Below are 26,345 nucleotides of genomic sequence, written 5' to 3'. Positions count from 1 at the left end.
TCCCTGATGGGAGACTATTGGGAGGTAAGGTAATTGTGGAATATTAATATAAAACATGAAAGAAAAGGAATAAGAGTAACAATGGGTTTAGTTTTTCAGCATTTAAGGTGGCAAATAGAAAGGTGAAACATTTGCCATGAGCACCTTTGAGGGCTCAGTCACACTTCCTTTTGTCCTGCATCTTTCCCTTGAGAAGAACTTCTCTTTTGTGTTCAGTTAGAGCAAACAGCAGTTCGAGTTTTCTCTGGACTGACATTTGTTCCAATTTAGCATTAAAGAGCAGGTTTTCCCTGAGATCTGTTGGATCAAAGCACTGCTTAGTCCAACATCCTGTTTCTCACAGAGCCTTATATGATGTGCACAAGCAGGGCATGAGGGCAATAGCCTGACACCATATTTGTCCAAAGCTTTCTAAAGTCCTCAGCCCTATTCCACATCAGTAGGGTGATTATAATAACATTGGCAAGTTGCTTTTACCCCAAGCACTGTATACAGGCCTTCCTTCCACCCACAAGTGCATATATACAGTAATACTTCACTTCTGATTTAATATACGGTCACAAGGACGTCAAGGAAGTTTTCCTAGCCCTTTTCAGAATGAAGGTGCTTCTTTCAATAAGTCTTGGTGTGCCTTGCCAGAATGTCTGTGGCTTGCTGAAAAAGTCGCTGCATGGTTCCCCTATCCAGCCGAGATGTTAATTGGCCTTATAATGTTGTGACAGGGTTGTCTGCTCAGCTGTATAGAAAACCAGCAGGAGTCCAGGTTAAGTAGGGGAAACTTTCCTGACTTCTTCTGATTGATTTAACAGGTTTGTTTGTTGTTGTCTTTTTTTAAAAAAATAATACAACCCAAGAAAAGATTTATCAAGTCATTAGACCTCATTCCTTGAAGGAGCTGAACAATTCATATCGCAACAAAGCACACAAGGTATGACCCAAGAAACTATCAAAATCAAAGTTTTATATCATGTCCCCCCCCCCAGAAGATAGACCAGTAGTGCAGCAGAGGAGGAACACGGGGGAGCACAACGTCAGTATTTTTTTCGCAGCAAGAGCGATACTGTCATCTGCTGAAACAGCACTATTACCCCTAAGTGCTGAAAACTTGGTGGATTAGAGGATAGGTTAGTCCTGTCATATGATCCCTTCATTAGGTAGACTAATCTCAGACAGTGGGCATGGGTGGGAACAGCCATAGAGCCCTCCTCCCACCAGCAACATTGCTGTTACCTGGACAGGACAGGACTGGTAAGTGTCGTATCAGCAAGAGGAACAGATTCCCAGTGCTGGTTCTACAGCTGCCACCCCAACCTTAACCACCATCCCTACAGGGAAGAGGGTATGCTGGAGGCAGCAATGGGCAATCCAGCTTCACACCAATTGGAATCCTTAAAGCTGTTCCTGATTCGTCTCTTGACATCCCTGCCTCGCCAACACCTCCTGGCGTGTATACAAACTAACGAATCTGACATTAGTTAAGCTGTAATGTGGACAGCTGGCTGGGTGGGAGGGCGAGCTGTGAAACAAACCAGTGGAGCAGGGGGGTAATTTCTAAGGTGGTAATGTGAAACACCCTTAGGCTAGGAAGTTGGTTTTTACAGCTCCTTCAAAAAGCCTCTGAAGACACACTAGCTATGTGTACCTGTCCAGGGTTTGAGAGCTAGGGATGTTGACCACCACTGACAAACTAAACTGGTAGAGCTCAACATAGCACTTCTCTAAGAATGGCTTGTTTGCAGTGCCATTGTCCTTATGAATGGGGCAAGGTGGAGATGAGGTTACGGGTGTGGGAGGGATTTCCAATTATACAAAAGCAACTTGGAAGACTTCACATTAATGCTGTTTAGAAGATCTCCCGGGGTTCATATGAGGTGGTGATAGCAGAGAGGCTGAATTAACTGAGCAAGAACAAATTATGTTCACTTAATATAGAGATGTTGAACCTTTGTGCTCAAGATGGCTGATTCACCATACTGGACTATCAGTCAACCCATGCAGGAAAAATACAGCTCTGCTTAAGGCTTCATACTTCTGGTGGAGTGGACTGCCGCCTGTTAAAGTCCATAATAAATGTTGTTGGTTTTTAAGGTGTAACAGCGAAACTGGACGCCATCATCTGCCCTTGCTGCACTAAAACATGTCTTTCCTGCATTGGTCTCTACAGCCACAGCAGGCACTGTAACTCTCCAGTGGTTTGACTTCAACCCCCAATGGTGGACTCTTCCATTGTTTCTCAAGACAGACAGATGCCAACTGGCTTTATATGGTCTAATATTTAGGGAAATTTTGGTTGTGTCCTAGCCCAGAGAGGATTGAACATGGTGACACCATTGTGTCACCTCTGGGCCTGTGTTTCTCCATAGTTTGGCTGTGCATTTATCAGAATGATCTAACAGAGGACTTACCTGGTAAGACACTGCCCAGAGGCCAGTGTCAGAGCAGGAGGGTCAGGGACATATTTAGAAGGCATTATCTCTCTAACAAGATTTGGACAGCTATGTTCAGCATTTTAGACCTAACAAAGGAACAGGTATTTTCAAAGTGAGCTTTCAAAGAAGGCTTTTAAACTCTTTTTGATCTCTCTAAGTATCTTAAAGGGAATTTAAACTGAGAATGGGTGACATTCTTTGTTCATGTGCCACTCCATATTATTAGCTTTGTAAACAGATGCTGGGCCTCATTCACGTCGCTCACACGAACAATTTGGCTTCATTGCCCATTCTCATATTTTCTGACTTAATTTTGATTATGTGCAACTTGTCAGGGCAAGGTGGCTATTTATTTGGGGCTAATGTTTGTGTGGACACTTAGCAACGTATCTGCTTCTTTTAATAAACCACTTAAAGTGAAGTAAGGAAGTTCATTCAGTGTTTCATCTCCCTTGTTCTCCTCTGCAGGCACTTGTGTTCCCTCCTCTCTGAACAGACAACGGCCATGAAGAATGGGACACAAGCCAGGGACTGATGTGGGAGAGGGGAATTACCCCAAATCAGGCTTGGATTCAAACCTAAGGAAGTTAATTAAAGGAACATTTTCCACCCCTCCTTCCCCAACCTTCCAGGAAGGCTGTTAGAAATATTTGTCCCGGTATATCTGACTGCACCATCCCAGCTTTATTCCCTGAAACAGCCTATCATCACCAAGATTGTGTTACGATAGTGGAGGGCATGCCTCATCTTCAGCACATTATTATATAAGGGCGCAGTAAGTTTCACACGCCATGCCATCCACTATGCAGTACGACTGTTAAACAGAGAGAAAACACAAAAAGCCCTCAACATCTTCCCCCACTTTTATCTGTTAGGAATTATTCAGGCTTTCCCACTTCACAAAGGTTCGAGCTATTCTGAGCTCAGGAGGGCCACCCAAAATGAAAGCAAGGCACACACTTGGCAATATTGACGAGATCTTGAAAGAAGGAGCCTCCAGTGTCGAGTTTTGCTTTTGATTTTGCCAGCCATTCATTAAGATCTCAAGCTTGTTCTTCGAACAACACTTGGCCTGTATGTACTCTCGACTAGAAACAGCCAGTATTTCTAGCGCAGTTTATGTGATCAACTCGGACACTATTTCTCCCATGAGAGCCATGTTATAAAACTGTGACCATAAAACCATTACAGACAACCTAGGTGGGTTGTCCATGGCATATAGTATAGCTCTCAGAAAAATAAATCCCTTTTCCGTATCGGTTAGGAAGACCACGGTCGGTTGCGTTCTTAGCTGAAGTGTGTGGGTTTTAGGAGGAGTGGGGGAGATGTGGCTTCTTTTGAAGGGTTCCAACTATCTCAAAATCAGGAGAGAGAAATAAATTAATCTCCCAGTTGATGACATTGGCAGTTCTGGCTGCAGAAACTATTTGGAAATGTAAAAGTGCCAGTGCTGTACTACAGTTCCAGTGTGTTGCCTCCAGAAAAAAAGGGGGGGATTCTGCATTTTGTTTAATCCCTAGAGAACTGGATGAAGTAGCCAGGGACAAGCACACCACAGAGAGGATCTGTTCAGTTTCATGGAAGCAGGCACTAAGTAGTTGTTGCTGGCACTGCCTACCTGCTTTGACAGGCTGGTGCCACACAGAATCTCAGCAGAAGCCCTGTAGGAAAAGTTCTGAGGAGCAGCACAACGGAGGCACTTATTGGAATTATATTTCATAAGCCTGGTTTACAGCGAAGGGCAAAGCAAACTGTAAAAGTCACTCAGATTCAGCTGTGAACCACAAAACCTCTTCTTAGCTTTGTGCTCTTCCACTTTGGTTCAATGCTACGGGAAGCGCCAGCAACTGATTAACTGCCTGAGCACTACATAAGATCGCTTAAGGCAGAAGGACCCCATAGTTTAGAGGACCTGCCCTATGTAACTCCTTGTGGCTGTATGATTGTGCAATGCTTGGTTAGCAAATATTTTTACACCACTGGTAGGGCCGGCCCAAGAGATCTTGCTGCCTGAAGCAAAACAGCAAATGGCACCCTCCCCTCCAAGACAAGGAGCAGCGGACCTGTGTGCAGCCAAGTTATTTTGGCACCTGAGACAGACCATCCCACCAGTCCCTCCTTAACAGTAAAAATGCAAAACAAAAAAAATTCCTTCCAGTAGCACCTTAAAGACCAACTAAGTTAGTTCTTGGTATGAACTTTCGTGTGCATGCACACTTCTTCAGATACACAAAAATGCAGTAATAATAAATCAATTATTACAAAAATGCAGTAATAACAAATCAAGCCAAAATCAGCTGTGTAAGTCAGCCACCTCACTGTGCATAATGGTAGGAGAGGGAGGGAGGGAGGGAGGGAGAGAGAGAGAGAGAGAGAGAGAGAGAGAGAGAGAGAGAGAGAGAGAGAGAGAGAGAATGAATAGCAAGTGCCCAGTGGGAAATAATATAGCAACATCAAATCTTAGTTTTGAAGTCCTGCTTGAAGACCACTAGATGTTCCCTCAATTGGTTAGATGATAGATTGGTCAACTCTTTAGAAGTTCTTTTTTTAAAAAAATATTAAATATTTTCTTGGTTTACAAAAGAACGACTGGCCTCTTTTTTCAGGTTGTACAATATTTCTTACAAATCAGTTACATTTGTTGTGAGACATTAATGTTGAGTACAGTATAAGGTTGGGAAAGAAGAGGATGAGAGGAGGGGTGGTGTGGTGAGGCATATACTTTTGTACAGTGTGTGTGGGGGGGGGTTTGTGTCAGTAGTGAGAGGTATTGGGGGGCAGGGTGTGGTTGGTTATCTGTGGTTGGCAACAGTGGGGTTTGTTTGCATTTGTGAGTGTGGAAGAGCTTGTTGGGTCAAGTAAGCCAGATTGATTTGCATGCTGTTGGTGGATTCTTATTGTTGTCTTGTTGGGCTGTGTATGTGATAAAGGGAGCCATACTGGGGTGAAAGCATCCTCTTCTATTTGTCCCTGTGTGAGTTTCACTTTATTGGTTAGCTTTTCTAATAAGGCCGTTTCCCATGCAATTTGATACCATTGGTCCATGTTTACTCCTGACATGTCTCTGCAGTGTCTGGCTATGAAGCTTCTGGCTGCTGAGAATAGGTGGGTTATAAGCTCTGTATAATGTGAGTGGTCATTATGATCTTGGAAGATGTTCAGTAGGGCCAGTTCTGAGATGAATTCTAATACCTGTTTAGTTATTTTGCATATCTCTTGTAGGACTGCTATCCAGAAGGGTAGGGTTTTAGGGCATTTCCATGACATGTGGAAGTATGCGCCTGTGGAGGTGCAGCCTCTCCAACATCTTGATAAGGTTCCTGGGCATATCAGTGCCAGTTTCCATGGTGTTAAGTACCACCTACAGGTGAGTTTCAGAGCGAGTTTCCTTATTTGGCTGCTACGGACTTAAAGGAAGGTTTACGCCACATTCTAATCCATTGGGTGAGATTAATTTGTCAGACACTAATTAACTACTTTTGAAAATGAGGGGAGGTCCACAAGCAGTTCATCATAAGGTAATGTAAAGGACCCCTGGACGGTTAAGTCCAGTCAAAGGCAACTATGGGGTTGCGGCGCTCATCTCGCTTTCAGGCCGAGGGAGCTGGTGTTTGTCCACAGAGAGCTTTGACTATGTCATACTGTTTGTTCTTCCTGTTCAGTTCCTATTTGCAGTGGCTTGGACTCTCTTACACTGAACATGCTCTCCCCCTCATTTAATGTTCCTTTCCCTTTTCTTGCTCTTTTAGATACAGCAGCTATTTTCTATTATACCACATCCCATAGAGCAGCTATTTTGTGGCTGGCACCCATGTTACTTTCCAAATGTGACCACTGGACAAAAAAAACTCCAAAAACTGGGAACCTCTGCTTCTGTTTTCTTACATTCTGTTTTCCCTTGTTTGCTTTGCATAAAAGAAGCTTATTTACATTTGATTTGGCACCCTTGAGAGGAATCCGCACCCTGGCCTAGGCAAACTTAGGATCAAATGCAATCTGGTATCACTTTACACCTTGTTTGTCAAAACAAGGTTTCGAAAGGATTAACTGAGGAAAATGTTTCACCCAGTTAGTAAAGTTTTGCTTGAAGCCTATATAAAAAGCAGGCAACACCCAGCCTGACTTCTCTCACCACAGTGGCCTCTGAAGTTGGCACCCTCATTCTAAGCTGCAAACAGTTTAACAAGATGCTTGTGGTCTATAATGAACACAAACTTCCTCAGAAGAAGAAGAAGAAAAAAGACCCCAAAACACCAACACCACCCCAACTCTACCCTATGGTATTTCCTGATTCCAAATTTAATGGGCACCATTCAAATCTGGACTCTTGCTGTCAATGGTAATTAAGTTACAACATGGAATTTGTGGGCATTTCAAGTTCTAAATACAGTACAAAGTCCAGCATCATCTAGGGAAAAGCAGCTTCTCCAGAACACACTTCATTCAGTAGGTCAGTGCTTGCTCTGCAATTTTCAGTCCCCCAGTTTTCTGTACCGAAAGTAAATGACCTCTCTAACTGATCAGCATTGTCAGGGAAACAGCTAAAATATGTGACCATAGCTATCCTGCTTTAGTCAATGCTCCAAAATTGGCTGGCCAGTCTGGCTCATTTTGCATATACTGTAAACAGCTTGGGCAGCCCACACTTTATCATTCATCCTGGCCTGGTCAGTACTACACTTGACAAATTTCTTCATAGCAAAGTAGCTCATTATACAGGTTATAGACAATGTGCAATATTTCTTATGTGTTGTGAGTTTGCTCATCTGTCATGGACACGCCAGTCAAGAAGCTAGAGAAAAACTTTATTGTCCCTCTAAAAACCAGAATGGAAAAGCAGCAGTAGTAGCAGGAAACACCTAACTCTGTCCAGGTAAGTCCAGTGTCATCTTGCGATAACTAGAGAGTATAATGGCATCATCATTTATAAAACACTAATTTTTTTATCGCACAATATCCCTGTCATCTTTTACTCTCCCTCCTTCCTTGTCTTATATATTTAAAACTTTCTACAGGGTTTTTTTCGTATGTGTGAAAGAGAGAGAGAGACAGAGGATCACAGCTGTCAACGTTTCCCTTTTTTTAAGGGAACTTCCCTTGTTCCGGATAGGATTCCTCGCAAGAAAAGGGAAAAGTTGACAGCTATGCAGAGGATCCTGACCTTGCATAATTTTATCTAATTTATAACACCATGCAGATGCATCACATGGCGTTACAACCTAGCCTTTGCCACAGGAATCTCTGTGGTTTTCTAACCTCACATCCCAGGCAGCTTTCATGCACTTTTTAATCTTCTGCTAAAGCAGAAAGACAGACAGTCACACCTCCTTCCACCCAGTTCAACTATAGCCATGACACATGTCCCAGCCCTTACCTGCTATAGCATGCTAGTCTCAAATATGGCAGGGAGGAGGTTGACTGGGCAGCAGAGGGAATGAGCTGAAGGAGGTGCAGTTTGTTTTCTTTCCTGCCTTACCAGGAGTTCTAAAAACATATGGACACTGTCCAAATTATGAGGTTGCAACCCTACAAAGCCGCTGCCTGGTGGAACATAGAAGAAAAGGCTAAGGAATAAATTCTACACAAATCCAGACGGGAATCCCTAAGATGGTTGGATGGCATCTAATACTCCCTCCTATCAGGTTTCTCGGGCTCAGCTAATCACAGAGCTGGGCCTACTTTTTATTATTATTTTTTCTTTTTGCAGTCACCATAACAGGGTTTTATAGGAGGCTAGAAAAAAAAGCTTTTTGGGGGGCAGATCAGACTCCCAAAGTGGAGGGTTAGACTCCCATGCTTTAAACTCTTTCTAGAAATTATATGTGTGTTTATTTCAATTTTGTAATAAGAATGATTTTTTAAAAAATTCAGACTAAAATACACCACACCCTAGTAATACAAGTTCATTTCAAGATTAGAACACATTTTACCTAAATCTGTTGACCAAAACAGCATTTCAGTCTAAGTTAAACCAAATTTTGAGGGGTTTGGCTACCGGCCCTACAAATTTTCCTGAGAGGATGTCCCATTGAACTTATATGGACTTACTTTTGACTAAATGTGCATGTAACTGCACTGTTAAGCATGTGCAAAATTTAACCTGCAAAATCAACAGAATACTCCGCTGCTGAACTCTGGCAGAGCCCTTATATTTTAAAACAAGAAACACCATCCATGGTAGCAGTCATGGTTGAGGCGACTTGCTAAGTATACTTTAAGCCTCAGAGTCTAAGCATATAAATCTCCATCCTCAATTATTGCTTGAGGCTGCAAAACAACCCAAACACACACACACACACAGAGAGAGAGAGAGAGAGAGAGAGAGAGAGAGAGAGAGAGAGAGAGAGAGAGATTGTAGGGTTGGGAAAGACTTGCAGTTTCCTGACCTAGCCCCCTTCACCAAGAGTCAGCCAGAACAAACAAGTCTTTAGTGGTGGACACCAAAGTCACTCTTGTTCCAATGAGTCACATTTGACTCCTGCAGCCATGCAGTGTGGTAGACTGGGAAGAGGCAAGAATGTGCCAGCTGCTACTTCCTAGCTGCGTCACAAACAGCTCCTACAGGGAACAGAAATGATAGAGAGGAAGCTCAACAGAAGTGACACTAGACTGGTCTGTGTTGAATTGATGCTCTAGGTGCATCTAGCCCTCAGATTTCTCCCTCCCTGCCATCCCATGCAGCACAAGGAGAGAAGAGATTGGTTCACCTGAGACCAGCAATGTCTCCTTCTTGAACTGTTTCTATTCCAGCTTCTCATTACTGTTATAGTCCCAGGTCAGGAGTCCTTGGAGGCAGTCCTCCAATGACAGTAGCCCTGAGGAGGAGATGGAGATGATCCCTGGTCTGCAGTCACCAGAGCTTCAATTTCCTTCCCTGAATCCTGAGGAGGCACTTCCTTCACCAGGCTATGCTGGTTGGTCCACAAACTGCTTGCAGAGATCAGAAGAGCCCTAAGGATATATTCCTACATTTTAAAATCCCAAGGACTAAAATAAGCCAATGGCTGCAGACAAGGGAACTGGTCCTTTAATGGGCCAGGGTTTGGGTCCTCAAATAATAATAATAATAATACCAAGCTACAAGGCTCTGTCCGTTGCTCCTTGACAATGTTGAGACAATTTGCATGCTCTGCCTGAGCTGCAGGATCACAAAGTGTGGTCCTGAAACACCCACCTAGGTACCTCTCCAAGGTGCTGAGCTTTGCCTTGCCCCAGCCCCATGGATCAAAGCAATTTTAATGACTTTGTAAGTAAGAACTGGGGTCCAAGTTTGCTTTCTTCCTCTTCCTTACCAATAACCTTTCCTTTTGTGCCATGTCTTTTAGATTCTAAGCTTGAACATAAAGACTTATTATTGCTCATTGCAAGAGATCATGAAGACGACACTGAACAGGGATGGAGAACCCTGTCACTCTCCAGATGTTGTTGTTAAACTCCCATCAGCCACAGACAGCATGGCCAATAGTCAGGCATGAGGTCATATAGTTCTGCATCCCTGGCAAAAATGACAGTCCATTTTTCTAGTCACTCTTGTGAGCCCTTGTGAATGGAAGTGGAACAGCTCCATGGAATCTAATGAGGCAGATAAGATAGTTGAATTTATACCTCATAATATATTGCTGCTCTTCATGTCAACCCAAGAAATGGTCCTAACTCTACAATTGGGTCTATATTAACTGTTCAAAGAAGGTCTAACTTGTCTGAGAAAACTGTTCTTTCTTGTGTGCATACTCTGTTTATGATTTCATAGACTCAGAATTGTAGAGTTCGAAGGAACCATGAGGATCACCTAGTCCAATTCTCTGCAATGCAGGAATTTTTTTGCCCGACGTGGGGCTCAAACCCACAACCCTGAGATTAAGAATCTCATGTGCTACCAAGTGAGCTAAAGATGATTAGATTCTAATCAGTATTCTGTTTGTTAATCCCTCTCCTACCAAAGAGGTTGCAAAGTATCGATTTCAGGAGTGGTAAAATAAATGTACACACGGACGCATGCACCCTGAGTAGAACCAAAATAGAGACAAGCGAGTTTTACTTTTCCTCAAGGTTTGACACTCTGAATTAAACAGCACATGCCAATTTAGTTTCCACAATATAAAAATCCCCACAAGAGGAAAAGGAGGGGGGAAGTGGGAGGGAGAAGAAATTTAAAAGAGCACCGCCTAATTCAGCAACTACATCAGTCTAAGGAGCTCTGTGTTTGTGGGGAGAGAGAGAGAGTTTACTGTGTCTTTCAAACTACTGGGAGCTTGACGGGAATATTTGATGAGAAAGGAAAAAGGTGCCCTGGATTATTATTTTTCTTGCTCATTTCTGATTCTTTAGAATAATATTGTCTGAAGTTTGTGCTGCAGAATATCTTGGAAAAACATAACCCAGGCATACTGGTTGGAGACAAGGAGTTTTCTCTTTAAAAATTCACACACCTCCGGCAAGGTAATACTGATTGTTTCCCTATGTATGATTCATTTATAGATCTAATTTTGGAAGGGAGAGAGCAAGCACATAATTCTATATTTTGGATAATTCAATGCTTTGCATGTTAGGGGGATGCCCTGAGGGCAAGAAGTGTCTTTAAAATGAAATTGTGATGCAAATACCATCATTTCTATGCATTATTGATATGCCCACAAAGTGCATGCACACATACAGACGCACACAATGTCTACAAAGCTTTGATAAATCCATCATTTAAGTACTTTTACAGCCAAGTAAGTTGTCTGTAATTTGTTTAGTGCTTTCAGAACCATATTCCTTTTCTCAAGTAGAATTCCTCTCCTTTTTCTTTCTTTCTTTCCGTATTTAATAACTAGCACCGCTAGTTTACAATTGCACAAATATTGAGCTAACTTTGGGCACTGATATATTTTTTCTCCTTGCTGGGGGTTCCAATTGTCTCACTGGTTGTTATATAAATTTATGTGGAAAAAGAGGGTTGTTAATGCAATGTGTGTGTGTAAGTCACTGGAATCATCTCTCTGCCTCTCCTTTCACCCCTGTGCTCCCCGCCCCGCCCCCAATATCCTTTTGTGTTGAATGGCTGCTGTGCTAGTAAGACTTTAAAGAGGAATAGCATTATCAAGCCTGTCACAGCAGCTCACCTTCTCCCAGGGAGATTGGATTCTTGATAAGTCTCTGCAATGTGATTTGTGTCAGGCCAGTAGCAACATGTGCTGATCACCCCAAGCGAAAATTCAGAGAAAGAAAGGTTTTTGTGGTTTTTTTTTAAAAAAGTTGGGGTTGGGTTTTTTGTAATTCTAGTACTTTTGGATTGATAAAGAAATCACACTTTGGGGATGGGTTCTTGGGTAGTTAGCCTTCTTTCTGCCTTTCATTAATTAGAAAATAAAACAGATCCTTCAGAGACTGGCAAATCAGAAAGCAGCTAAAATCCCATCATTCATTAGCTTGTCCAACTGCCCCAAACGGAATTCAGTCAATGTCACAAGATTTTCAAAAGGGATTTTACAGCAAACAGAATCAGCCAGCTTCCATTTCACCATGCCATGGATACAAACATTTTTTTTTAAAGAAAGTATGTTTGTATATCAAACAAAGAGTGAGTTCCCGCAATCCTTATTGGTGTGTGTGGTGGCGGGCGGTGTGTGTGTGTGTGTGTGTGTGTGTGTGTGAGAGAGAGAGAGAGAGAGAGAGAGAGAGAGAGAGAGAGAGTAATTAGGTGAAAGGAAATACAGGTAGTTTTATTACTGAAATTACCCAAAAGACAACATCATAACACAGGGGTGTTTTCTGAATGCGGATTGCTACCAGACTCTGAACAGACTTGTTTCTCATTTCATTTTAATGTGATCTGACAAATTGCTTGGCAGAGGTGAAGGTTCTGGGAGAAAATGGGAAATGCATTTAGACGTCTTATTTTTTTATTTTAAAAAAGCATGCATAAAAGGAAACAAATGGAGGAAGCATCACTACCAAGATGATTTAACGTGACCCTGATGATGGGCTGAAATGAGGGTTGGGAGGACATGGTGTCAAAAATGGGGCAGGGGAAGAGTCGTGTAGGGATTTTGCCATTTGCAAGTGCTGCTGAGATCTGGTCATGGCTGATGTGGCAGAGTAAAACACCAACCCTCTATGAGGAGTTTGGCCAGCTTGAAGCAGCCAGAGGGAGGACCACATTGCTGCTTATCAAAACTCTGCCCAAACCAAACATTTCAGTCAGTAGCTACTATCGTTGAGCTTATTCAGAGTTGTTGGAGAAGTGGGGGATTATCTCCTTACTTTCCTCTTTCACCTGGACAATTATTGCCACACTTTAATATTGCTGTTGGTGTTTGGAAAGTTTGCCACCAGTTGCATTCATCAATGGCTTGAAGTGGATCAATTTCTTTTGTACTGAGTAGATGTAAAACAATTTTGCTGGGATTAAAGTAACTTTCCTTCTGAAGGTCTCTTCATGCTATAAGGTGGGGAATGGGAACCTCACCCTCTCATTGGCTGCTCTTCCTCCATTATATTGGTGGCAGCCTCACCAAAGAAGATGGGAAGATTGTTCTGGGAGTTGTGGTCCATCATGGAGGGGTCCAGGTTGGGGAAGGCTGGTTTAGATTTTTTTACCAGGCAAAAGTACAAAATTTTGCTACAAACTCTTTGAAATGTCTGCAAAGAGATGTGGGCCAGGCAAAAACAGCTTCGAATTTTAGTTTTGCCAGGTTCTGGACATACCTGCCAGTGCTTTAAAAGCCAAGTTGGGCTATAAAAGTACTTTTTAAAAATACTCCATTAAGTTTATTAATTAAACTTATTTAATTTAATTACTTAATTAACCTCTCTTTTTTGGTTCAGTGCACTGCTCAGGTTTATTTGCTTTTTTAAAAAATCTGGTTTTTAGGACTTTATTGACTGTTGCTAACTGTATTTTATTGTTCTTATGTAATCTGCCTTGAGATTTTTAACCAAATTACACAGTATACACTTTTAATAACTAAAACATATCAAATACATGTAATAATAACTTTGGTCCTGGAGGGGATAGACTAGTATCTTGAATTGTCTCATGCTAATGGCTGCTGGGGAGACTGGGTTGGGGGTGCCAGTAGTAGATGCATATGGAATCTGCCTTGGGGATTTCCATGTTAACATTCCATGCACAATGGCATAACTTAACACCTGCCAATGAATGTCCATATTCAACCCTAATTTCAGATGTGTAAGGGCTTGTGGTTGCTCAAAGCTACACTTTTGTCCATCATTTCTTCACATAAAGACAAACTATAAGGATAAGCACAGCAGCAATGAGCTCCATCTTAAATTAAGCCTATATCATTTTCAGATGATGGAAGTGTTACCCAGTTCAAATCATGTGTTCCTAACGTTTTCAGACTGCTTTTATGCTCCATATTGCATTCAACTGTGCATCTGTGTGTCTTCTATATAAACATATCAATGCAACATTGACACCAGGACACATGGAATGCCTACTCTTGAAAATCAGTTCAATTATGCTTGCAAAGCAAACATTGGCAGGTATGGAATTTTTTAAAATAATATGCCATGTATGGTTTGCAGTTCAGAACCTATTACTTACTAATCCAATTTATCAGATTGTTTCTATACCTTACTTCTGATACCAATAACTATTGAGAGCTATAGTTGTGTAGTGGTGTTGCACAAGGACTGGGAGAGTAGGGCTCAAACCACACACACACACACACACACACACACACACAGCCATGAAACTTGCTGGGTGACTCTCGGCCAGTTAGTGTCTCTTAGATTAACCTTCCTCACAGTGTGGCAGATTCACAAGACAAGCTATTAAAACAAAGACCTTAGAACTGCCCTTTTTGCTCCCTAGGCTGCAATCGCCATATAACCTCAAGGTTATTTTTTGTATGTTTAATGCGTCTTAAATGTTATTTTCAGACCTGCAAAAAGCAAGCTATGCTGCACTTTTTGGAAACCTCAAAGGACGTGTTCACACCTTGGTATAAATACAACCCAAGATTTTCACTGATTGTTAACACTTCCACCGAGGAGTCTTTTTTGCACAATGCTGAATATATTGGGCAGAATCCAACATATGCTGTTCCCACACAAATTCCACTGGAAAAAATGTGGTACTTGTGGGAGCAATAGCTGGGAGATTAGGCTCACTTATTGTTACTGGCAACACCAAGCGCAAGCATTCCACTCGTCTGATTTGGCATCCAGTTAGTCTAATGAGCTATTAATATCATACATCTAGATGCTTTATATTTTTGGTCAAAAATATATGGGCAAAGAAACTTTCCCATTCATCATGTGATGTTTTTGCAGGAATCAATGTATATCTAGCACCTGCCACCCCTTTCTTGATGCTTCCTATAGCTGGAATGTGCTGTTTGCTTTCTGGGATACAGTTCTTAATGCGAGAGGCATAACCTTTTCACAGGTGGATGGTTGTGAAAACTGCTGCTGAGCTGAGTTTTTCAGTTTGGCCAGTTACCAGCTGAGCTTACCACATTCCAGCTAGTGTGTAGCAGGCATCTGTGTAGGTGGCCAGTTATTATCCCACCAGCATGGAGAGCGCTGTGTATCGTTACCAGGGCAGTGGACAGGAGAGGGGGGTCTGCTGCTTTGTTTGATGAGGATTTAGTAAACACTGAGTTCTCACACTCCCATAGGACCTTCCACCAAACCTGAAGGTTGAGAAAGTTTACATATATATATATATATATATATAGAGAGAGAGAGAGAGAGAGAGAGAGAGAGAGAGAGAGAGAGAGAGAGAGAGACTATCTAGTAAGCCGGAGCACTATTACGAACGAAAGTTTCCTTTCCTGGCTCAGTTAGTCAACTTGGGTAAATAACTCATGTTATACAATTGATAGCATGAGCTCTTCCATTTCCTAGAGCACTTGTGTGCTCATTTATGATATACAAAAATTAAGAATATAATTCTTGCTTAACATGGACACCCACACCCACACATGCCAGCTAGAAGAAATGCCAAGCAGAGGGGAAGGTGATGTTATTTCTGGAGGCTAGAAAGCTGTCATAAAATCTGATTGGTGGTGTGCCGGTGGGTAGGGGGAGAGAGAGGGAAGGGCCAAACATATAAAAGTATGCCTGGCTCTTTAAACAGAAACATCAAAAACTGATACCCTAATCTATCTGTCTATGCCCCAATTTATAGACTATTCAGTATTCACTTAGCTTTTTACAAAATAGTTGACATCTCCCGAGGGTCAGTCCATAACATTTTGCTGCCTGAGATAAAGTACAGAAAACCACCAGTCTGACACAGTGGCAAAGCACCCATTGAGGGCAGCAGCAGGCTAGCTTGGGGTGGTAGCAAGGAAGCCACATGGCACCCACAGCTCTAACTGATCACCATCACCCTCTTGCCTGCCCCCCAGCACCTGCTGCCTGAGGCATCCACCTCAAATGGCAGGGGCAGCCCTGCTTCTATCCTGTGGATTCTTTTTTTTTCAGCACCTCCCAATTGACTCAGGCTTCCTGCATCACACCCTGTGACATCATGGATCTATAGTCAGCAAACTGTTATTTAACTGAGATGGCTCAGCCCTTTGCACTGTGATGTAAAGGAATATGACAGGTGACCAAAATCTCTGGGAATCAGCAACAAATAAATAAACAAATAAATTTTTATTTATACCCCGCCCTTCCCAGTTCAGAAAACCAGGCTCAGGGAGGCTAACAACAAATTTAAAACACTTAATTGATGCAATAAAATACAGTATAAAACAAGAATAACAATAAATTCAGAATTCAAAAATCAATTTAGGGGGGAAATCCATCCAATAAACATTAGATGATCACCAGGGCTAGCTGGCTAAATTAGTCCTATTTGGGCCAGCGAGGAGACCAGGGGAGAATTAGCTGTGGGATCCCAGAGCGGGGGGCTTGCACCCCTACATCAGTTAAAGAGCCGGTTCCAAATCAATGTCATACTACAAGCTGTGATTTTTAAAAAGTTCTGAAAAAATGAAAGTACAGCTAAATGTTCAAAAGCCTGCTTTTTGTTTTAGGCAGATGCTTAAAGGCCATAAAAAACATTACAGTAAAAATTAACTAACTAAAGGTGTGAATGTAGAGGGCAGGGAGATCGAGAACTTGATTATGGCATAAAGCCACATTTATTCATATATTTTTAATGATAGCCTGTTTCAAATCAATAACCGGACTAGTTATACATCCTGGCTTTATATACATCCATATAAATGATTAATGTAGTTGCTTGTAGTTTTTAGAAAGATCCAGTCCTGGCTCCATGGCAATTCCCATTTCTACCTTGCCATCCTAATTATTAGTTTGCACCCATGTTTGCAGTGATAAATTATCTAGGAGTTTTAAGGGACCAGAGAAAGAACCTGTTTGACTTGATTCCTGCCAATGCTGTTCATCCTTCAAGTATCCCTATAGTACAACTCTGTGCATGGTTTCCCACAAAGAACCCTGGGATCTGTAGTCTGATAGAGTGCTGAGAATTGTTAGGAGACCTTTATTCCCTTCACAGAGCTGCAATTCCTCGAGTGGTTTATTAAGCCCAGTGCTTTTTTTTCTAAAAAATGTTTAGGGGAACTGAGGCAGAGAGAGAATAATTGGCCTTGGGTCACACAATGCATCCACTCACTCTGCTTCCCCCAAGTTTTCTAGGAATGGGAGACTATGGGAACAGTGCTTAGAATACATGACTAGAGAGGTACACAACTACAGGTCCCAGAGTTTCATGTGGCCGCACTTGACTGAACGACAGTGCCATTCTATGAATCAGCAGCGAGGATGTTTCCAAAATGGCTGCCAGACATTTCCAGAACAAAAGAGAAGGAAAACAGATGGAAGCGGTACAGGAGATGAGGAGGAGCAGGGCATTTTTTCCCCGGCTGGAACTGAACCAGGGAGGTCCTCAGGGTGAGATCCAGCAGTCTTTTTCTAGAAAAATAGCACTGAGGAAGAGGATTTCCTTTCCTATTTTTTCCAATACATAGGCCCTTGTACCATCCCACCATTCTGTGTTATCTGGACATAGCTGCTGATCCAGAGCCATTTCTGAAGAGCAGCTTGTTGTTCCCAGCCTCTGTTCAGCTTCTCCCCTCACTACCAGCTGCTTCTTAGGGCCCCATAAAGCCTGAGGCACATCCTAGATGGGAGCCTCCCTAGCTTCGTGTTCATCCACCTAACTGGATGCATATGCAACAAGTATGAGCAAATATCACATCATCCTGGTTCATGGAAGATGCTCTATTAATAAATCTGAATTTTGCACAAAACAGGTGAACCCAGACAGAGATCATTTTGCTTCAGCCAGTCAGAGACAATTATAGTGTATGATTAGCTCTACCGAGGGGAGACTGTATAAACAACACAGAGTTGTATGAAATTCTGCTCTTAAGCCCTTCTCTTCAGAAGGATGTCAAGCTCTGTGCGGACATGTAAGAAAAATTCATAAAATCAACCCTGGGGTGTTTTCTTTTTTTCCAAGGAGCAAAAAGTCTTAGATGTGAATTCTTTGCTCCCGTAGACTAAATATGTACCTTCAGGGGAAAGCTGGCACTGCAAAATCATTCCTAGGTTGCAAAAAAGTACAATGCAGGTACAAGGCTTTGCTTTCTTTCATGGCCAGAGATAAATCTAATAACTATACATTCATTTCTGTATTTGGTGCCTTTCTATACTGCCTTTTGAGCGAAAACAGTTAGAAATGTGACATTTTAGATTTCAGCCAATGAAAACGGAAGCCCGAGACAGGTGTTCCCCTTGCATGGCGAGAATCACATGACAGAACAGTGGGGCTGGGTTAGTGAGATCCAACCCTTCAGTTGTACTTCCACCACCTTGCCTTACCACCCTCCGCGAATTGAAGGGCAAACGGGTCTGCAGTAGGGAATCCAATGCATTTGAAGAGTTTTCCTGTGCAATGTAGAGCCCAAATTGTGTATGGTTCTAAATCACAATGGATAATACAACAGGGTCCCCAATACAGGCATTTTTATGACAGTGGTGGGACTGTGGACTAGGATGTGGGAGAAGTGGCAGAACTACTGGGGAGTCTCCCTCATCCTATGAGCAGAGAAACCCCTGAGTAGGGCTAGAGTTGCCCTCAAGTTAAAGCAATATATTTGCAATGGACCCATTGGACATGTCTGTATCATACACTTAGAATCATAGAACGGATACAATCAGTTGAAAGCTGCATCCCTGCAATTTCCACCCATTAGTCCTGGAACAACAGAGAGCAAGCCTGCTCCAGCCCTTCAGTTATTTGAAGACAGCCATCATCTACCCTTAATCTTCTCTTTCCCCAGGCTAAACATATCCAACTCCTTCAATGATTCCTCATAGGATGTGACTTCCAGATCCTTTGGGCTGGGTGTTCATCAGTATGTGGATGATACCCAGCTCTACCTCTTTCAAATCAGAACCAGTGAAGGCGGTGAAGGTCCTGTGTGAGTGCCTGGAGGCGGTTGGAGGATGGATGGCGGCTAACAGATTGAGGTTGAATCCTGACAAGACAGAAGTACTGTTTTGGGGGGACAGGAGGCGGGTGGGTGTGGAGGACTCCCTGGTCCTGAATGGGGTAACTGTGCCCCTGAAGGACTAGGTGCGCAGGCTGGGAGTCATTTTGGACTCACAGCTGTCCATAGAGGCGCAGGTCAATTCTGTGTCCAGGGCAGCTGTTTATCAGCTCCATCTGGTACGCAGGCTGAGACTCTACATGCCCGCAGACTGTCTCGCCAGAGTGGTGCATGCTCTGGTATCTCCCGCTTGGACTACAGCAATGTGCTCTATGTGGGGCTATCTTTGAAGGTGACCCGGAAACTACAACTAATCCAGAATGCGGCAGCTAAACTGGTGACTGGGAGTGGCCGCCGAGACCATATAACACCGGTCTTGAAAGACCTACACTGGCTCCCAGTACGTTTCTGAGCACAATTCAAAGTGTTGGTGCTGACCTTTAAAGCCCTAAATAGCCTCGGTCCAGTATACCTGAAGGAGCATCTCCAACTCTATCGTTCTTCCCGGACACTGAGGTCCAGCGCCAAGGGCCTTCTGGCAGTTCCCTTGCTACGAGAAGCCAAGTTACAGGGAACCAAGCGTAGGGCCTTCTCGTAGTGGCACCCGCCCTGTGGAACGCCCTCCCACCAGATGTCAAAGAGAAAAATAACTACCAAACTTTTAGAAGACTTCTGAAGGCAGCCGTGTTTAGGGAAGCTTTAAATGTTTAATAGGTTATTGTATTTTAGTGTTTTGCTGGAAGCCGCCAGAGTGGCTGTGGAAACCCAGCCAGATGGGCGGGGTCTAAATAAATATAATAATAAATATAATAAATAATAATAATACCATCCCAATCACCCCTCCCTCTTCAGCTGGTCAATGTCATTAAAATGTAGAACCTAGAACTGTGGCCTGAACAGCTCTTTAACTGGTTTAATCATTCTTCCTTCTCCCATGAAACTCTGGGACCTGTAGTTGTGTACCTCTCTAGTCATGTATTCTAAGCACTGTTCTCATGATCTCCCATTCCTAGAATACTTGGGGGAAGCAGAGTGAGTGGATACATTGTGTGACCCAAAGCCAATTACTCTCCCTCTTCCTCAGTTCCCCATTTGTAAAATGGGAATCATACCACACAGGATAGTTGCAAGAGCAACCTTAAAATATTTTATATGCAAATGAAAAGGAGTAGTGAGGTAGTTTACAGGATCAAAGGAAAACTGTGCAAAAAAAAAATCAAATAATAAAACCTCATGGATTTTGTATTCTGAATGCAAGGCAGACTAGTCATTTAACTGCTTCGAATTAATGTACACTTCCCCTCCTGACTACCTAGGCGAGAATTATTGGAAGCATGCAAGTTCCTATGATGTGTATAATGAATGGAGGTGTGTGAGTGATGCTTGAATAAAAGTATAAACATTCCACAGGTGCCGGCCAGTTGGGATGTAAGCTGAATGCCTGCAAGGGCTGGAGGAGGAGTTAATCATCCTAAGGAGATTTCACATTTCCGCCATTTAGAACTTTGCTATGTGGAGCCATAAGTTCAGTGTCAGGTGTTCCTATGAAATCCTATAGCAGAGCCCATGCTCAGGGCAACGCTTGAAAACAGCTGACACTCTGAATGAGTGTTTGTGACACTTTCATGGCAGTGCTTTAACAAGGGCTCTTTTCATGTGCAACCCAGGCTGGAGCCGATTCAGCTTCAGTCAGTGCACCATGATTAAGGATGGAATACTAGTGTCATTTAGCAGTCCTCAACAGTGTGATAAGGCAAAGGACAGACTAACCACACAAGCAATAGTCATGCAAAGGTTTCATCTAAGGGTAGCCAACTTCATACCTTCCAGGTATTTTTGGCTACAGCTCCATCATCCCTGGCTATTGGTCATGCTTGGTGCAACTTATGGGAATTGTATTTTTTTTTAATAATATTTTATTGAGTTTTTTTTCATACAAATGCATATTTAACAAACAGAATAAGTTTCATAACATCCTTTCATTCTATTGTGGACTCCCTCACGTCTCCCGCTTCCACTTTCATCATTACAAACAGATTTTTCCAAGCAAATTATCATCTTGTTTATGATCTTAAATCCAATATTTAGGTTAAACTCAGATATGAAATTGTGATTTAATGGTAGACAGTTATTTCTACTCTGACTTCCTTGTTAAGATTCAACCAAATTACAATACTTTTGTAAATAAATCTTGAATTTCTTCCAGTCTTCTTCAACCCTCTCCTCTCCCAGGTCACGGATTCTGCCTGTCATCTCAGCTAATTGCATATAGTCCATCAGCTGCATCTGCCATTCTTCCAGTGTGGGTAGATCTTGGGTTTTCCAGTTCTTAGCAATAAGTATCCTTGCCGCCGTTGTAGCATACATAAAAAATGTTCTGTCCTTCTTTAACACGTTCTGGCCGACCATGCCCAGAAGGAAGGCCTCTGGTTTCTTGGTGAAGGTATACTTAAACACCTTTTTTAACTCATTATATATCATTTCCCAGAAGGCCTTCACTCTAGGACAGGTCCACCAGAGGTGAAAGAATGTTCCTTCATTTTCCTTACACTTCCAACATTTATTATCAGACGAATGGTATATTTTAGCCAATTTCACTGGGGTCATGTACCATCTATATATCATTTTCATTACATTTTCCTTCAGAGCATTACATGCTGTGAAGTTCAGCCCAGTGGTCCATAACCTTTCCCAGTCCTCAAACATAATGTTATGCCCAATATCCTGAGCCCACTTTATCATAGCCGATTTAACCGTTTCGTCTTGTGTGTTCCATTTCAGCAGCAAGTTATACATTTTTGAAAGTACCTTGGTCTTAGGTTCTAACAATTCTGTTTCCAATTTCGATTTCTCCACCTGGAATCCTAACTTTTTATCATTCTTAAACACTTCTTTGATCTGAGCATAGTGTAACCAGTCTCACACTTTATCTTTCATTTTCTCTAAACTCTGCAGTTTCCAATTGTCTCCATCTCTTTCTAGTATTTCCCAATATTTTGGCCAATTGGCCTCCATATTAGGTCTTTTTCGGGCCTTAGCCTCCAAGGGTGACAGCCACCTCGGTGTTTTGTTCTCTAATAAGTCTTTGTATCTTGTCCAGACATTAAATATTGCTTTTCTGACAATATGGTTCTTAAAGACCTTGTTAATCTTAACCTTATCATACCATAAGTATGCATGCCATCCAAATGCATTGTTAAAACCTTCCAAATCCAGCACGTCCGTGTCCTCAAGAAGTAGCCAATCTTTTAGCCAGCAGAAAGCTGCGGCTTCATAGTACAACTTTAAGTCTGGCAGGGCAAAGCCCCCTCTTTCTTTTGCGTCCGTTAATATCTTAAACTTAATTCTGGGCTTTTTGCCCTGCCAGACAAATCTAGAGATATCTTTCTGCCACTTCCGGAAGCACTCCGTTTTGTCTACAATCTGCAATGTCTGAAACAAAAACAACATTTTTGGCAATACATTCATCTTGATAGCAGCTATTCGACCTAACAATGAAAGTTTTAATTTTGACCAGCTATCCAAGTCTCTCTTAATTTCAGACCAACATTTTTCATAGTTATCTTTAAACAGACTCAGATTTTTTGCTGTTATGTTTACCCCTAGGTATTTGACTTTCTTAACCACAGTTAACTCTGTCTCTCTCTGAAACCGTTCCGACTCAATATCTGTCAAATTCTTTCCCAACACCTTAGTTTTTTGCTTATTTAGTTTAAATTCCGCCACCCGACGGAATTGTAGTCCACAACATCTGGAGGGACCACACTGACCACGCCTGAAACAGAGGATGCCTTCAAATAGAAGACTGTCTTCTGACAGCCCTTAAGATAGAGGGCAGTACTGGCTAAGCAGGAAGCACTGCAACCCTACAACTTGAATTGAGGGAACACCTCCAAGTAGTAGCCAGCAGCATGCAATCCTTGCTTGCAAAATGCAAGCTTGCTATACTAATGTTTAATATTTACTAGTGATACGTGTGTGTTCTACTTTGTTCCAGTCTTTTCTTCTTTTATAGGCTGAGCTCTGCTTATATTCACAGATACAAAACTACGTCTGGCAACTGCTTTTCTCTACCTTGGAAGCAGATGTGTAGGACTAACTTCTAAGAGGAAGGCGATCGAGTTGTTTATAGCCATGCAGGTCCCCCAAAATGGGATCTATACAGCAGGCAAATGTATACCTTTTTAATGGACCAACTAATTATTCATCAGCTGCACACTTTCAAACCTTGCAACTGAAAGTTCAGCAGAAAACTCACACCTTGCTTGAATGGTGTATTTTCTTTTGCCATTCCAGTTTTATAGGCTATGAAATTTGACACACTAAGCCACCTTCTCTGGCCAAGCTGTAACTGAATCAACAATCCTGATAATTTCTTGGCTCTCTGAGCCTACAAAAACGCATGCCAAATCAACCATTGAGTCTCTAAGGTGTCATATGAGATTATGCCCAATGGTCTGGCCATGTAAGCCACAGCACTGAGAAATGGGATCCAAAAGAGTGACTTATTTCCTTGCACCAGCAAAGGGGTCCATTGTCACAACAGCACTGGTAAATGCCCCCATGTCATATATTCAGTGGCCGCCCTAATCATTTAACCATTTGTCTTTCCTAGAAAGATGCTCGGACTGGCAGACTGTATAGTTTGCAAGCCATAATTGCCTAATTTTCCTTTTTGGAATCAGAGGAACTTTTGTCTTGTTCAAGTGTTAAACAAATCCCCTCTGTCTTGGTGGGCTTTTCCTTTATTGTACTGTTTCAGCACCATTTAGTATAGTTCCAACTAAAGGAAACTGCTCATCTTAAATGTTTGCACATTTTGTTCTGCCTAAGCCATATAAGACCCACACAGGTATAAAGGCTCCAATATCACATCTTGTGACCCTCTAAACCGACTGCAGCCAATCATTCATGCTTGGCAAACCTCTTGGGACTGCAAAAACAGAAATTATCAAGCGCCTGGCAGACTACAGTGTGGAAGTTGTGGCTGTATCACTAGCTGTGCAGGTCTGCTGTAATCAAAACATATGTCAATCTACCTCTCAATCACCTATTCCCATACTAGGCATTCTCTGAATCGCATATAAAACTATATTTAACTTCCAGCCCTGCATGCAAAGCTGAGAGTGTTTCCAATAAGCCATTTCCTCCAACTATTTTTAAAATGACCTTAGTCACCTACTGTTTATTATGCTATTACTGAAGCAGCTTTATCACCAGGAGAGAGAGAGAGAGAGAGAGAAGGAAAACATCTGCATCTGTAAAAAAGATTGGGCAAACTTACTCCTGAAGATTAGTGACAGTAAACCGCATACATTGCCCTAGATAATCACATCATGCCCATAAAGAATTTCTGTTTGCACATGTAATCCACAGGTGGAAATCAAATACTGAAAACCAGCACTTCCATTTAAAAACATAAGATTAGCCATGGTCAAACTGCTTGTGAGATTAAACAATCCACTGGTAGAAGCTCTTTAATCTTCCAGCTCCTTCAAAGGGCATTCTAAAAGTCAGACTATCAATAACATAATTTAAAAGGAAGACATTCTGTGGCTTAGGTGTGGTTTCAAAACATCTATTTTCTTTTAAATGTTAAAACTTTCCCAATATTATTCTTCAAATGAAGGAAAAGACGGTTGCTTTAAAACTAAAATCTCTTTTCAAAGAGAGATCTGATTGTGTGATCAGTGTGTTCAAAGTGACCACCTTTCCAGGTTTCAGGGCAGTTTCAGCCAAGTGGGCTAGTGGGTCATCAATGCTATGAATCAGAACTCCTGTCCTGTCACACATCTTCAGAGTGCCCCAAGTCCGCTACAAAAAGTCAAAATCTCCACAAAAGCCTTTCTTCTACGAGGTATGGTTGCTGTTTGGGTGCCAATACTGATACTCTGGTGTGATAGAAGCAACATGAAGCAAGTAAGTAGGTAAAAAAGCCTTTTGTTGGGTCCCAGGATTTATCTACACAAGGTTTTGGAATGGTTGTATAGTTCTCTAGGTAGAATTACACACTGGCTGTGTTTCTCCCACACCTATGTCCTTCCAAAAAGCATTCACCACTGACTTCAACCTTAGAGTGTTGATGCTGCTGCTACTATTATTTAGTCTTTAAATTCAACAAAAAGAAAACATTATATTTAAAAAACAGCATGCATCATATCCATTCAATGAAAAATAATTTAAAAAACCACGTCCCTCTGATAAACGTGTCAGTTTTAAAAATAAATAAGCAAACATTGGAAGGAACTAGGGTACTCTGAAAGGACTTCAAGAAAGATAACCTTAATCTACTCAAGGAATGATAAACCAAACCACAGATGAATGGTAAGAAAATGAGATTTTTGAACTTAGTGAGGAAGTATTGGATTATTATTTTTTTACTTTACAGTGATCCTGATTAAAATTCCAAGACTCTCATCATGAAGTCAATAACAACAATTGCAACAATATTTGGTAAGTAACCAAATAAAGGGCATACTTTCATATTTTACCATCTCTGCTTTGTTTGCTTGCTTGCTTGCTTGCTTGCTTGCTTATATATAGCCCACCCTACCCCAGATTCAGGTTGGGTTACACCAATTCCATCAGAAAAGACAGATGAGCCACTGCCTCCAAAAGGGTTTAAAATCTAACATAATTGATATACAAGGTTTGGAGTAACAAAGGTAGATTATAACAGTACTGATGTTTCATTTGGAGAATTTTAAAACTGGTATAAACAATAGGAGGCTGCAGTCCTATACATCAGGGTTATTGGAATGATGGGACTGCAACTCCTATCACCCCTGAATTTTGGCTGCGGGGCCTAGGACTGATGGAAGTTGGGGTTCAAGGATTTCTGGAGGACATCATGTTGGCTACCCGTTATAAGCACACAACCTGGGAGTAAGCAGCATGGAACTAAGGGAAGCTAATCTCTGAGTACACATGCATAGGATTGCACTGTACATTCCATAAAACATTCAATGTTATGCAAACTGATGCTGCAAATGTCTGCTTCCCTCACATTGTCCAACTTGCTCTGTTCCAGCTCTGTTGCTGACTTGTATCTATGCCACCAAAGAAGCCACAAAGAAGAAAAAGTCCAAACTATGTAAGTGAAAAAAGCAGTGCACCTGACTGATGGAAGATAGGAGCTTTCAACCTCAACCCTGTGTGAGAATAGGGAGAGGCTTAATGTGTGGTATTCACTACACATCTTGCAGGCATACCAGATCTCTTCCGCTTAAAGCAAGTTACCAAAACTGAAGAAAAGTGCTGCTTGATCAGGACAAAGGGCCATCTAGTCCAGAATCCTGACTTACTCTTCTTTGCCGAAAAATGTACACCACTTGAGTACTAAAAACAAAAATGGCATTAAGTGTATATGAACAAGCAGCTGCTGACATAACACTTCAGTGTTAATTGCATGATTCAATGCTACCAAGAGCAC

At 42.0% G+C, this 26,345-nt stretch overlaps 1 protein-coding gene and 1 long non-coding RNA gene across 4 annotated transcripts in view; one reads left to right on the top strand and one right to left on the bottom strand.

Moving 5' to 3' along the window:
- Positions 1-26,345, bottom strand: part of LOC309366470 — a 52,102-nt gene that overhangs the window by 21,681 nt on the left and 4,076 nt on the right. The gene's annotated exons all lie outside the window — the stretch shown is intronic.
- VIT (vitrin) overlaps positions 10,498-26,345 on the top strand; it is a 38,423-nt gene continuing 22,575 nt past the window's right edge. Inside the window, exons 1-3 of one of the 3 annotated variants that reach the window (XM_081905040.1) lie at positions 10,498-10,868; positions 25,302-25,366; positions 25,944-26,006. In XM_081905040.1, the coding sequence (XP_081761166.1) occupies positions 25,333-25,366; positions 25,944-26,006 (97 nt within the window). In that variant the 5' untranslated portion in view covers positions 10,498-10,868; positions 25,302-25,332. The remainder of the gene's footprint in view (positions 10,869-25,301; positions 25,367-25,943; positions 26,007-26,345) is intronic. The other 2 variants (XM_081905039.1, XM_081905038.1) reach the window with 2 other exon arrangements.

Source organism: Podarcis melisellensis (assembly GCF_964234715.1).
Source record: "Podarcis melisellensis genome assembly, chromosome: 3".
Lineage (NCBI taxonomy): Eukaryota > Metazoa > Chordata > Lepidosauria > Squamata > Lacertidae > Podarcis > Podarcis melisellensis.
The sequence above is the reverse complement of the archived record's forward strand: the minus strand, read 5'-3'. Positions and strand labels throughout refer to the sequence as shown.